This window comes from Octopus bimaculoides, chromosome 10, assembly GCF_046866305.1.
Source record: "Octopus bimaculoides isolate indiv1 chromosome 10, ASM4686630v1, whole genome shotgun sequence".
NCBI classification, from domain to species: domain Eukaryota; kingdom Metazoa; phylum Mollusca; class Cephalopoda; order Octopoda; family Octopodidae; genus Octopus; species Octopus bimaculoides.
In genome coordinates, this window is record NC_142937.1 from 31,492,362 (window position 1) to 31,507,939 (window position 15,578).

Genomic DNA, 15,578 nt, shown 5'->3' on the forward strand with positions numbered 1-15,578 from the left:
CAGCTGAGAGCCATACTTAGAAAAATCCCCAATTCTGATAAAGTCATTCTACTGGGGGGTTTTAATGCCAAAGTTGGAACAGACTGGCAAACATGGAACTCTCTAGGATGTTTTGGAGTAGGAAAAATGAATAGCAATGGTCTCATGCTACTGGAGCTTTGCGAAGAACATGGACTTTACATCGCAAGCACTCATTTTATGCACAAAGGTGATCACACAACAACATGGATGCACCCAAGGTCCAAAGTTTGGCACTTGCTGGATTATGTCATCATCCGCAAGCGCGACATTTATGACATTTGTAATGTCAAGTCTTCCATGGATCAGAATGCTGAACAGACCACAGTCTGGTGCGAGCAAAGTTCCGAATGGTAATTAGAGTAAAAGAGAGAAGAGGACCAGTCAGCATTCCTCGCCGTCTAAATGTCCACAAGGTATATGATGTTGTGGTTAGGAAAGAACTTCAGACTCGCTTGTCCAGCATTGAAACTACTGCAGCATGGGAGGATTTTCGAGACCACGTTCTACAATGTGCAGCCGAAACCCTGGGATTGTTACTGCCAGACACAGAGACTGGTTTGACGAGAATGATGCTGAAGTTCAGCGACTATTGGTGGTAAAGCGCCATGCTCACAGTGTATTGCTACACAGAGAACTGTCTACTGTGCAGCGAAGTCTAGCACTTGCCCACTATAACAGTGTAAAATCACTACTGCAGCGATCTCTCAGGAAGATGCAGAACACTTGGTGGGAGGATCTTGCTCGTGATGTTCAGGCTGTTGCTGATGCAAATGACAGCAAGAAGCTTTACCATCTTATGAAGCGAGCTTATGGACCTAAGAGCTCCACATCAGCTCCTTTGCTTTCCAAGGAGTCTTCCACCCTGTTTACGAAATCAACAGAAATCACAGGTCGCTGGATCGAACACTTCTCTGAACTCCTAAACCATGAGTCAGTTGTGGATGAAACAGTGATTGATACTATGCAACAAAAACCTATCATTGGCTCCTTAGACTCTTCGCCCTCAATAGATGAAGTAATGACATCAATAAGTAAATTGAATCTTGGTAGGGCACCTGGAAAGGATGGAATTTGTGCTGAGGTCTTGCGATTTGGTGGTAATTACATCACACAGTCCCCTCGTGAACTTATTAGTGCAGTCTGGAGGGATGGTGCAATCCCTAAGGACTGGAAGGATGCAATTATTCTTCCTCTATATAAAGGAAAAGGAGCCAGAACAATGTGTGGTAACTACAGAGGTATTGCTCTATTATCAGCTGCTGGCAAGGTTCTGGCAAATATTCTTCTTACTCGTCTGAATGGGTGTCTCGTAAATGATGTCCTATCTGAATCTCAATGTGGCTTCCGATCTGGTAGAGGGACGATGGATATGATCTTCACAGCAAGACAGATGCAGGAGAAGTGCTATGAGCAGAATATGGAAAAAACAGTAAAAAGAAAAGAAAAAAGACCCAATTTCTCCACAAAAAAACAACAACCAGGAACAACAATAACATTTTATTTTTAAACTTTAGTAACAATCTTCCACCCGAGTTTCGAAACTGCAACTCCAAATCACCATGCAAATACTAGCTACCGACATCACCTACCTCTAGACTAATGAAATTTTACAAACACCACTTGCTGACGTCACCTAACTAGCACTAGACCAATCAAAATCGAACTTCAGCAGATACAACGAAATGACCCTATAAGACAACCAACCAACCGGAACGACTGATGACCGTTCTCCACAAGGAAGCCAACCAGGCAGAACGACAAATTTGACCACCTGAAAAACAAGATGTCACCAGTATTTTAACGAATCAAAAATCAGATCCGCTCGCAGAAAAAAATTATAAATACATCTGATCCCAAAACATATCACTACAAGTGAAAGCTTCTACGGAAAGAGGATCAGAGAAACTGTAAACCAAATTCCCTTTTTTTACTATTTTCATTTCTCTCTTGTTTTTCCCCCTCTTAACTCAGTATGACGACTAACATTAATGAGCTTTGTACATTCAAACAAATTGATATACAGTTTTAATATTACTGACTGGTATGAACATTTAAACTTGTACCTGTCCTAATTCATAATGCTAAATTTGTCTATTTTGAAAATTTTAATTTGTGAACATTGAAACTTTTAAAGATATTTTTCTAATTCATAATTTTAAACTTTTACCATTGATAAACAAAAAAATATTGTTGAAATTACTTAGGTATATATGTAAATAAATGTATTTTAAACAATTACGAGTTTTCCAAATTTAGGTGCATTTTTAACAGCAAATTTGCCTATATATATATATATATATATATATATATATATATATATATATATATATATATGATAAATTCCGATATTTTGCAAAACCAAATTTCTTTCAAAAAAAGACTGATTGGTCAATTCTAAACAATAGAAATCACATGCTCAGGCTGCCGTGCTGTAGGATTGAATTAGGTTCAGCCTGATAGAAAAGCAAGTCTCCTTGCTACACAACTCTGCCTTCAATTCATCATTTATATTTTATGCCCCTTAAAATGTACTATTTGGGTTCGATATAAATATTGTTAATGAAATGTATTGTTTTCGGATTCATTTCAACTCTGATAGAGCAAACGTTTTGATCGAAAGCATTCCAGTCTTGTTCAGGTTGTCTTTTCTTCAGATTTAGTATGTTTTAGTATGTATTAAATCCCATTTTTAAGACGGTACGCATGATGCGTGGAAGATTTAGCTATTACTTTTAATAGATCAAGCAACTATATACAGCATTTGTTCTTTTAGTTGATCCATCGGCCTCTAATCAACAATCACCCTCCTAACCAGGCTACCGTCTACTGCCTTAGCCTCACTTTCGTTATAGTTATACATAATCATGTGATTTCGAGTGCTGTATATCTGAAATGAAATTGGATGGGCATGGTGGGAATGTCTTTGATCATAGGTTTAGTCTGTCAGGTAGATCCATAACAAATGATAACTTTAGCCTATTTTGAATTTCTTGAGTTTCATATATAATTGGCTCTTGTTGTCATTTAGTTCTAGACTGATCGCTATTGAGCAAGCAGAGTATCAAAAGCGTTCCATTCATGACCATTCTGCCAATTTCCCTCAAGTATCTTGTTTGTAGTACTAAATTCTCTAATGTAGTTTTAGTAATAATTTTTTTCAGAACAGTGAGGTCTGGTTTACAAAGACATTCAAAAGTTAAGTTGATAGACAGCAAGTTCTGGTGCGTCGAACAATAATTCTTTATGGTATTTTATAAGACTTATTTACGGTCTCGTTTCGATTACTACCAAAGTCACGATTGCTTTCAATTCGAAATGCAATTCGAAATGCAAATTAACGAAATGCAAATTAACGAAATGCAAATTAACGAAATGCAAATTAACGAAATGCAAATTAACGAAATGCAAATTATGTATTGGTAATGGGTCTTAATTAACTATACCTTTCCTACTACAAATCCTTTTTACGATAGGCACAAGTCTTGAAATGTTGTGGGGAGGGAGATGGTCGTTTTTATCGACTCCAGTTACTGACTGGAACTTACTTTCTCGACCACAAAAAGATGACCTCCGAACGTAAAGCCGGAATAAATGCCACTAAGTATTTTTTCTGGTGTGCTACCCTAACGATCCTGCCAGCTTGTAACCTTCCCCCATTTACAAATAAAACTGGAAATCTTGTTTCTATATTAGAAATCAATGTTTAGTTTTGTTGTTTTTGTCATACATGCAGGCTTCTTCATTTTGGAATGAAAACACGTGGTTTGGATATCAACGTCTTAATGGTTGTAACCCCAAATCAATAAGATTGTGTGAAGAAATCCCTTCAAAGTAAGTCAGCAGATTCCTTATTTAGAACAATTATATATTTAAACAATAATTTAAATATCTGGGGCTCGCTAGACATTAACGAGATCCACAGGTATTAAAACAGTTTTAATATTAATTTCCTTTCAGTTTCTTTTTACCCTTGAACAGATTTTCTAATACAGGAAAAACCTAGACTTTTCTTGTAACTTTTTTTTTAGCATCTAAAGATGCAGAAAAAAGTGGGTTTATTAGAACTGGCAGTGGCAATCACGTGGTTCTAGAATATATGTCACTTAACGTAGTTTTCTAAGTGGAATTTAATAGGCACGAACTGTTTGGAGACTCGTTCTGTATACACACATGTATAAACAAGAAGACATCATAAAGAAGAATAGGAGAATTATACATCTTCAAAATCTATTTATTAAAGTGTTATTCTGAGAAAATGCCAATCCAACACGTGTTTCTGCTGGATAACTGTCCTAGTATCCTTTGATCTAGCATTTATGCGCATTCAGTTGATTCAGTTGCATTACACAATCATCGGAGGCAGACATTGCTATGCAGCTTTGTTCAATTTGGGCGGATGAAGCGAACTGAAAATTCAAGTGTTAGGAAGTCCTTCTTAAAGCATATTCTAGGTGAGGAATCATAAAAATCTCAGAGTACATGACAATAAAAATTGCTTTGAAATACGATGTGGTTATAGTTCTAATAGCACTTAAACATAGAATGACTTAATAAAATTTGAATAAGGTTAATATTGAACCCAGTACATATAAGTAGATAAGTGAACATAAGGCAAAAAGCTCTACAAAGATAATGAAATGTCCAGTCATCATGTCAAACATCACAATAATAAGAATAGTCGCATAATGGATAACAATGTCATTTTAAGTAAATCCCGTACTAAAAGTAGTAATAGATTTATTTATAAAAAAACATACAACAGATATAAAAATGAAGTTGTTAATAAAAACGGTAACCCCTACCCATGAAAAGAAAAGCTAGATCTAGACATATATTATAGTATAATGCAGTCTTCGGAACTCAGATAGTCACAAATATACCTGCAAAATTTTTCGCTGCATTAAGTACACACTTTCCGCCATCTAACAAATACAGTCAGATTTTCAATCGGCACACGATTAGGTTTGCTTTTAATACAAGTACGAACCTAGCCCAAATTATTGTAGCGCACAATTTTAAGAGTTAGAGAATTAACTAATAGGAACCTAGTAAGCACAAATAATAAAACCAATATAAACAGCAGTAATAAAACTAGTAATAATAATAACTATATGGATAAGGTGGAACATAATATGAATGATTCTAGCGGGATAATGAACATCTATTTAGTTAGCAGCAGTAGTGGAAACACTAGAGAACTACGGAAGATAGTATACAGGAGGCAACTGAGCCCAAACTACACTCATCTGAATTAAATGAGTTGAGTAAGGAAATGCAATAATACATCTACTTTAATCTATAGCGAAACTGATAATATTCATAAAGTGATACTTAATATTATAGACAGGGTACATGATACTTCTACGGTAGTAAGCATAATTAGTACTAATAAGCAGTATCGTAACTATAAGAACAAATTAGTATGCCCATTTGAAGGCAATGTCTCATAAAAATGCTTAGTTTTTAGATGCATAGTAACAACTGATAGCACTTCTGATTATTACATATGTTCTTGTTCTGCTTATTTTAAGCAAAGCTTACGTAACTACCTTCGTTCAAAAATGGGGGGAAAAGGAATTATAAGTTTGAGTGAATTCATCTGGATTTTAAAGAATAGGGGTGATATATATGATATTAAATGGGCAATTATTAGTAACACTTCGCCGTATACTGTTGGGAATTCGAAATGTGATCTCTACTTGGAAGAAATATTCCATATCCTTATCTCTAATTGCAGGTTAATGAATCGCGGAAACAAATTAACAGTAAAGTGAGCACACTCATTTAGAAAAGTATTTAAGTATTTTCCAAATTAGAAATCACGGAGTTAAAATTACAGAAAAGTCAACTTTAGTTAGATTTTGGCAAATCTCAGGATAGCGGTGAAACAGGACTGCTCAGGATAGCGGTGAAACAGGACTGCTCCAATACCAACGTTTGATGCGTCACAAGCCAGTCCCAAAGTTTTGTTTGGATCGAAGTGTATCAGAACTTGACTCGATGAAAGTACATTTTTCAAGTGATCAAAAACTGACTGTTCCTCATCTCCCCACTTCCAAATAGTTGACTTTTTCGTAAGGCAATAGAGTGGCTCTGCTATACTGGCTAGGTTTGGGATAAACTTTCTATAAAACTGAACTGAACCTAGGAAAGATTTCAAGCTTGATTCGTTCGTTGGAGGCGGCATCTTTAAGATTGCTTCGACCGTGGATCCCTTCGTGATCCCTTCAGCCGACAAAATGTGTCCAAGGTATTCTACACTTTTCACGGCGACATCTGAGTCCATTGTCGCTTAGACGTGTGAGCAGACACTTTAGGTTGTTTAGGTGACTGTTTGCATCTTTCCCACTGACGAGTATGTCATCCTGGAAGACGGCCACTCCAGGTAGATCATGGGTCAGGTTTTCCATGATCTCCTGAAAGTAACCAGGTGTTGACTTGATTCCGAAATGGAGTCGTTGTTGCAGGAGTACTCCACGGTGAGTGCTGAGTGCGAGTCTGCGTTGACTTTCTGGAGCCAGCTTGATCTGATTATAGGCATCAGCAAGGTCTATCTTTGTATATCCGAATCCACCTCCGAGTTTCTGCATCAGTTCAGCAGGGAGTGGCATTGGATGACGGTGATCAGCAAGTTGGTCATTAATTCCCTCAGAGTAGTCACCACAAATCCGTAGTTTGGGCTTCAGGTTGCTTGAAGCGTGTGCTTTACGAATCGGTACCACTGGCGTTCCGTATTCATTGAACTGGACTGGCTTCCAGATTCCCTTGGCGATGCCTTCTTCGTAACCTTTGGCCAGGTCATCACGAAGAGCAAACGGGACCGGACGTGCCTTGTGAAAGACTGGTGTTGCGTCCGATTTGAACTTCACTTCCAGTTCAAAGATTTTGAGACATCCCAATTCTTGCTTGAAAAAATCTGGGAATTCATCACACATGTTGTGACAATTTTGCTGCAGGGAAACATAGGGCTCACTTGAGGTCTTTGGATACATCACTTCTGCATCTTCCCTCTTGGCTCGGCTGTCTATGCTTTCCAAACCTAGAGCAGTGTCCACAGAAATTCCCAGAGTCTGGATAGCATTTCGTCCCAGCAAATTAAGATCAGAGATCTTGGTGACTATGTAAGTTATAAGATCCTGCTGACCGGTTGTCGGATCCTTGGTTTGACCCATGAAAGTTCCCAGAACAGGCAGGTCGTGCTTGCTGGCAGATTCATAGCGATGCTTGACATCTTGCAGCTTTGGTCTTCCAAGTTGTTTCCAGACTGACAAGGAAACAAAATTGCCTGTAGTGGCAGTGTCCAATTCCATTGTGAACAGTCTGTTCTGAATTGTTATTGGCACAATCAAACTGTGAGTGTCTCGGGAAACTTCACCTAGGATCGCCTTGACTAGCTCAGCTTTTGTGATTCTTTTCGCGGGAGTTTGTGAATGGCCATTGCGTTGCTGATGTTGTTTTTTCCTACACACCGCTTGCAAATGTCCCTTTTTGTCACAAAAATGACATTTGGTTTCCCTGAAAGGACAGTCTGTTGCTTTGTGGGCCTTTCCACATCGGTATCATTTCTCCTGGTTTGTGGAATAAGACTGCTGATGGTTCTTTTGAGGACTCTTATTCTTGTTCTGTTGGACCTTGTAGACTTGTCTGGTTTTGGAACCGTAAACAGTTTCTTTTGCAACCTTTGCTGCATCTTCAGTCTCGATGGCAACCTGGGCAGCACGGGCAAAATCTAGTTCTGAGTCTTTTATCTTAAAAAGCACCTTCAGAACCGCTTCATTATTAACCGAACACATGAATCTCTGTCTCAAAGCTTCATCCTGTGGGTTGGTGATCGACGGAAAATCACAGGTAGCCGCATCCTGACGTATACGTGCTGCCAGCTCCTGAAGAGTTTCGCCTGGCTTCCGCTGCATATCACTCCAAAACTTGAAACGCTCTCTCACAATGAAAAGTTTTGGGTCGAACTGGTCCTTCATGAAGTCAACGATTTCATCCATTGTCAAGTTGTTGATATCTTTAGGCGGATTTTGTTGGGTAGCCAGATTAGCAAGTTGTTTGTAAATAGTGGCAGTCTGATTGGTCAGGAACACTTGTGCCATGCGTTGTTCAGGTACAGCATTAGCAGCCACAAACGTGTGGAATCTTGACCAGTAATCAGGCCATAGTTCTGACGTTCAATCAAATGCAGCAAATGGTGGAATCGACACTGTTGTCGAAGCAGCTGAAAAATAGCCACTGGAATCTCCTTCAACTTGTCGAGCACCAAACAGTTTTAACAGAGTGTCGATATCTCTCTTATGTTGTTGCATTTGCTTGTCCATTTGTTCCCTAAACAATTTAATAAGTTCTACTGTCTGTTTTTCAGCCATTGTTATTACGATGAATAATTTTACGGTAAAGTAAGCATGTAATCCTATCGGCGACGCCAATAAACTCTGCTGTATTCCTCTCGGGAGACTCGCAGAGAAAAGACAACGAGTTGTACAATTTAATTATTACATTTATTATTCAATTACATACAAAGAACGCACTCACAGAAAGTTCGATGCTAATAAACAAAAGTCATGTCCGCCATATATATCAATGACATTTTACTACCCCAGTCATTCAAAACAACAACAATGAAACAATGAACTCAGACGAACCACATTTCCAACAGTCCATATAACAACACACACACACACACACACACACACACACACACACACACACACACACGCACACGCATACACACACACATACACTTAAGCACAAAGACACACGTGCACACAAGCATACATGCACACAAGCATACATGCACACAAGGGTGTATGGTAATATATCTACCCAGCTACACGTCACCCTTTGCTTTTTGGAATGTATATCTTCGTACGTTGACAAATATGCATCGTTCTAAAAATAGCCTTTGAATTCTTATCATATGTGGATTCATGTTTCTATTCATCCTCAAACTAAATGCTAATGACTCACGGATAGTTGACTCCCATTTATTTATCTTTTACTCCCCTCTACCCCATCTTTCACCTGCCTCCCCTTCAGTTCCAGTGATGGATTGGATCTGTAGTCTTCGAATCAGCTTTCTGCTTTCTGGTTATGTATGCATATGTATGTATATGTATGTATATATATTTCAGATGTGTGCTCCCATTGCATTATTTATGCTGAATTCAAACGATGATTTGACACCAATTGCAATACAACTGCGACAGGACAAAGGACGAGAAAATCCTGTAAGTGTTCCTAGAATAATTTTATTTGTTTTCTTTAACAATTGCTTTTGTGTATATTTTAGTTTGAGATTCTTTCGGTTTTGTTTAAAATTCTCAGACTCAACAACCTCAACAAACCCGTTGATACCTAACTGTCAGTGCAGTGATTTTCGATATTTATCACTATTTCGATAGATCTAATGAAACAATATAAGCTTGTGCTACCATCACTTCATTGAATGGATTAAAGCTTAAGTATTTATTTACTAAATATTTGTTTCCGTCAGCAGTCTTAATCCTCACCGACATATTAGCCAATGCTATGAAACATCTTTAGACGTCAAACGACAGTGTCACTCTCTATACTGTACATCAATATTCTCATTGTCACTTTTATTCTTTTGCTTGTTTCAGCCAGAGGCTGGGGCCATGCTGGAGCGACGCCAATCAATGTTTTGGGGTCTCCTTTCGGTACTATTTTTGGTGAAGAAAGGAGTTGGACGAAGCTGCTCTTCTTTGTGCCTCCTGTCACAATGTGGGCTCATCTGGGGGTTCAGATAGAAATTTGTTCAGGTGCTTTTTGAACGTTTTCACATCTAACCCTTGCAGATCTCTTAGGTTCCTTGGGAGGATGTTAAACAGCTGTGGTCCCCTGAAACCTAAGCTGTTGCAATACTGAGTCCTTATCTGAGATGAAGAAAACTGTATCTTTGGCAGTATGCAGTGCCGTCCAGTTCGGTGGTTGGTATAGCTTTTAATAGTTGAGAGCTAGACCTTCCAGGATCTTCCATGTGTACATCACAGCATACTTTTCTTGCCTTCTCTCCAGGGAGTAGAGCTTCCGTTCTTGTAGCCTTTCTCAGTCGCATCACATCTGTTTCACAGAGTCAATCTTTGTGTAGTGGCGCTGGATTTCCTCAAGTTCTGCCACCAATCTGACGCTCTACGGTGACCACAGTGAGAAGCAGTAATCCAGACGACTGAGGACAAATGTCCACCATAGGAGAAGCAAGGGATCCTTATTTCTGGTTCTGAATAATTTAAGAATCTGTCCAGTTACTCGCTTACACAGTGTTGCCATCCTGGCAATATGCACTAGGAATGTTGCATCACTATTCATGTGAAAACCAGAAGTTTATCATTTAAGTATATATGAGCATGGTTAGATGTGCAGAGCGTGGAAAGTTTCAAGTAAATATGTGAAAAGCATAACAAATAACCGAGGAGCGAAAATACAGAGAAAATATAGTAGTTCGACTGATTATCTTTCAGCAAACAAAAGAAAAGAGGGAAAAGAAAAGAATAAGTTTCTTTTCTTTGAAGAAGAAACAGGCCGAAGCGCGAGAGCGATCCTACTTCATCACAGTTTAAAACTGATAGTTTATTACGTATATTTCTTGTTGCTGTTCTGCTTGCGTGTTTTTTTAATTTCTTCTTTATATATATATATGTATATATATATATATATATATATATATATATATATATATATATATATATATATATATATATATATATATATATATATATATATATATATATATATATATATACATATATATATATATATATATATATATATATATATATATATATATATATATATATATATATATATATACATATATATATATATATGTATATATATATATATATATATATATATACATATATATATATGTATATATATATATACATATATATATATATATATTTATATATATATATATATATATATACATATATATATATATATATATATATATATATATATATATATATGGGAGAATTTACGAAAAAAACAACAGACGAAGACAGGTGGTGTAAACAACAAATGGATGTATTAGTTTAACGCTCGGGAATAGAGAAAGTCTTTAACGTTTCGAGCTACGCTCTTCAACTGAAAAGAAATAAGGAGAGAAACAAGGAGAAAAAAAAGGAGAAAAAAAAAAATATTTGTGTGTGTGTGTGTGTGTGTAAGAAGGTATTTGTTACCGAGATTTTTTTTTTACTAATTTTTACAGGAGAATAACTCCTTTTGTTACAATTCATTGAGAAAATCAACTTCCCATGAGAGTTGCATGTCTATTCGACCATGCTGAATGTCTGCATATGCGTTGATCTGGTTGTCTATATTTCTCTGTGTTCCAATAAATTTCATTTCGATGTTCAAATATTTACTTATGAAATATTAACATTCTCTACTTTCTTTTAGGTCTTTCTTCCTACAGACGATTGGGGCGTTTGGACTCTTGCTAAAATTTGGTACAATATGGCTGATGCCAATTATCATCAATCTGTTGTGCACTTGGGTATTATTATTATTATTATTATTATTATTATTATTATTATTATTATTATTATTATTATTGTTATTGTTGTTGTTGTTGTTGTTGTTGTTATTTGAGTTCAAATTCTGCCGGGATCGACTTTGCCTTTCATACTTTCGGGTTCGATTAAATAAGTACAAATTACGCACTGGGGTCGATGTAATCGACTTAATCCCCTCCCCAAAATTTGAGGCCTTGTGCTTCCAGTGAAAAGGATTGTTATTATTATTATTATTATTATTATTATTATTATTATTATTATTGTTGTTGTTGTTGTTGTTGTTGTTGTTGTTGTTGTTGTTGTTGTTGTTATTTGAGTTCAAATTCTGCCGGGATCGACTTTGCCTTTCATACTTTCGGGTTCGATTAGATAAGTACAAATTACGCACTGGGGTCGATGTAATCGACTTAATCCCCTCCCCAAAATTTGAGGCCTTGTGCTTCCAGTGAAAAGGATTGTTATTATTATTATTATTATTATTATTATTATTATTATTATTGCCTGGAGATGTATTACAGTGTCAGTTGTTCACTACCAGTGAACTAAGGTAACACCCCTTATTTTGCAAGCATCATCCGGTGTATTCGAGCGGTTTCCAAGCAGTGCTGTTTTCTGCAAGTGCTCCACCCTTATTGCAGCCCCTATTTGTTCTATGTACTTCTCAAGATTTTTATTCGCTGTTCCCAGGGCTCCGAATATTATTGGTACTACTACCATCTTTTCCATCGACCACAACTGCTTAACTTCCCAAGCTAACCTGTCATATCTCTCGACTTTTCTTTCTTCCTTATCGCATACCTTGTTGTCAGCTGGGTATGCTATATATATGATCCAGCATAGTTTGTTTTCTTTCTCAATTAAAACTATGTCTGGTTTCCTATTCTCTATCTCATGGTCGCAGTGAATCATAAAATTCCATAGGATCTTTGCATTATCATTTTCGATGATACTTTTGATTTATGTTCGAACCAATTTTTGCTCTCTCAAGTCCATACTTGTTGCAAAGTGTCCAATGGACAATCCTTGCTATATTGTCATGACGTCTCTTATAGTCTTTCAGGGCTAGTGGCGTACATTGACTAGTAATATGCCATGCGGTTTCACCGTTTTGTCCACAAATTCTGCACTTATCATTTTCCGATGTGTTGTCTATTCTGTATTTCATGTAATTGCTTCTTAATGCTTGTTCTTGGGCAGCACAGATTAGAGCCTCCGTTTCCGGTTTTAAATCACTTTTAGTAACCCATAGCTATCTTTTTTCTCTGTCTGTCTTATCTTCAACATCTCTATGAAATTGACCAGGCATTCTTTTCTTTATTCACCTATTTTCATTTTCATTCATTCTCAAGTACTTGTATAGTGCTTTATCTTTGCAATCTTTCGTCCTACACAAGCCCGACCTTCTTACTTCCAACAATAGCGGTTCTGTGGCATTTTTTACATACCGTGCTATGTTGTTTTCTTCTGCTCTAATGCTGTGTTCACATCCAATAAGTCCTCTTCCCCACTCTTTTTCTTGGTACATACAGTCTGTCTCTGTCACTTTTTTGGTGGAGTGTCCCATATCTAGTTAGAAACTTTCTTGTCTTTCTGTCTAAGCTGTTTAGTTTGTCTGCTGTCCATGCGATTACTCCTGCTCCACTTCTAAGTAGTGAAACGGCTCAAGTGTTGATAGCTTCGATCTTATTCCGTCCGTTTAATTTCGACTTAAGGATCAGTCTCAGTGTGCACAAGTACTCCACCTTAAATTTTTCTCTTATTTCTTTCTCCATCAATTTATCCATTTCCAAAATCCCCAAGTACTTATAGCCCATCTCTGCTATTTGCTTCATAACCTCCCCCGACGGTATCGTTAGCCCGTCCATACATTTGATTTTACCTCTCTTCAAGACTTCACGCCACACTTTCTCAGTCCAAACTCCATTCTGATATCAGCACTGAAAGTATACACCATATTAACGAGGGATCTGACTTGGGTTTCATCTTCACCATAAAGTTTGATGTCATTCATGAATAACAAATGATTGACTTTTTGCTGGCGGCTTTTGAATACATACCCAGCTTTTGCTTTCCTCAGAATCAGTGTTAGTGATATCAAGTATAGTACAAAGATCAGTGGGGACAGGCAGTCCCCTTGGAAGATGCCCCTCCTGATTCTACTGTCCCTAAACTTCTTCTGTATGCTGTCAGTTCCGTCATCCAATTCGCCATACTTTTTCCAAGCAATCGCTCAACATTCGATGCAATTCCAAATAGGTTCATACACTCCATAATCCAAGAATGTGGGATCATGTCGTACGCCACACGATAGTCGATCCATAACATGGCTAAGTTACTTTTCCTCCTCTTTCAGTCTCTAAGTACAGTTTTGTCTATCAGGAGTTGATCCTTGGTACCTCTACACTTACGCTTTCAAACCTTCTGCTCATGTGACAGGACTCCATTTTTTCCAGATGTTCGTACATTGACTCTGCGAGTATTCCAGCCAATAAGTTCCACATAATTGGCAAACAGGACATCGGCCTGTAATTGTCTACCTTATTGCCTTTTTCGATGTTTTTCAGGCACAGCACTGTCCTACCCAATGTCGACCAATCTGGTGTTCCTTGTTGGGTTGGGCAGCTATTCATGCATGACATTCACCAAATCTTTTGATCCAGTAGCCTTGAACTCCATCTGGTCCCGGGGCCTTCCAGTTGCTCCTTTTTTTTGCTGATTTCCTTCACTTCCTTAACTGAAATTACTATTTCTGCCTGTTTTGGACAGACTACTGTTTGTTTCAGTTCTTGTAATCATTCAGCATTCTTCTTGTGCTCCTTGTCTTTGGTCCAGGTGTCAATCCAAAACCTTTGACTTTCAATGTTATCGGGTATCAACTTTTCACCTGTACACTCTCCAATTATCTCTTTATAGAATCTCTTCTGATCTACTCTAAATAACCTGTTCTGCTGGTGACCCTTCATTCTTTGGTCGTACCTTACCATCTTTGCCTTCTTTGCAACGAGGCGCTGTTTCAATTCCTCCACTACTACTTTCAGGCCCTTTCTTTCAATATTATACTTCCTTTTCAGCGCTCTGTGTATTTGTTCGCTTTTAAGCTCCCCTTTCTCTTTTCGGTCTAACACAGAGATTTCCTTCGAGAGCATGTCTAACTCTGCCTGGATTCTTCTTTTCCACCATGGATCTTTTCTTTTGTCACTCCCATTATATTTCTTTTTCTTGACATCAACACCCACGTTTTCTGCTACAACAATACTTGCTGCCTTGATCAAATCATTTGTTTCTCTGATGTTGTTTGTTCTGATGTATTTCAGAATTTCATTGACATTTTTCGTTTCTTGTTTTAATTTCCATCGATCAACCTTTTTAAGGTTGCAAATAATGTCGCTATCGTTCTCCTGTTGTCTTGCTTTTATTCTGTCGTAGATTGCCTTTTGTTCATCTGTCACGTCGCTATTAGTTTTATCGTCTTCTTTTAGATCATCTATATGTCTCTCATCATTTAAGCTACCACTGCTCCTTCCCTGTGCTATGGGATTACTCTTATTAGTAAGAACTGTATTTTCATTGTTATCACTGCTGCTATTGTCCATGACCCGTCTTTTGATAGCGTCGAGCTCTACTTCTGTGAACCAACAATTTTTTCTTATTGTTCTAGCTTGATCACATAGTCTCTGTTCTGTGAATTGAAACAATCCCTTTTCTCTCCAATAATCATACATACATTGTCAGCAACCCCAAATTTGAGCACCATTTTCATCTACCGGGCTGCTCAGGTAGTAACACTCTATGACAACAGCATTAATTTGCTTGCTCCATCTACGCCGTGTGTGGTGATCCCTTTCTGGATATCGACAGGCTGGAGCCAGACCAGAATCCCTGAGCCTACCGGGTGTAACGCTGTCAACATCATTGGCTTCAGTTTCATTACCACCGTTATTCACAATATTTTGTGTTTTCATTGTCACTCATATGAGGTATCGACTATCAGGTTGCACAATTACCAGTGTTTTTATT

General features: G+C 37.6%; 1 protein-coding gene across 1 annotated transcript in view; it reads left to right on the forward strand.

Annotated features, from left to right (window-relative positions):
* Nucleotides 1-15,578, forward strand: part of LOC106875886 (allene oxide synthase-lipoxygenase protein) — a 74,096-nt gene that overhangs the window by 34,597 nt on the left and 23,921 nt on the right. Inside the window, exons 7-10 of the mRNA XM_089359102.1 lie at nt 3,755-3,852; nt 5,759-5,786; nt 9,156-9,251; nt 11,446-11,542. Of these exons, the coding sequence (XP_089215228.1) occupies nt 3,755-3,852; nt 5,759-5,786; nt 9,156-9,251; nt 11,446-11,542 (319 nt within the window). The remainder of the gene's footprint in view (nt 1-3,754; nt 3,853-5,758; nt 5,787-9,155; nt 9,252-11,445; nt 11,543-15,578) is intronic.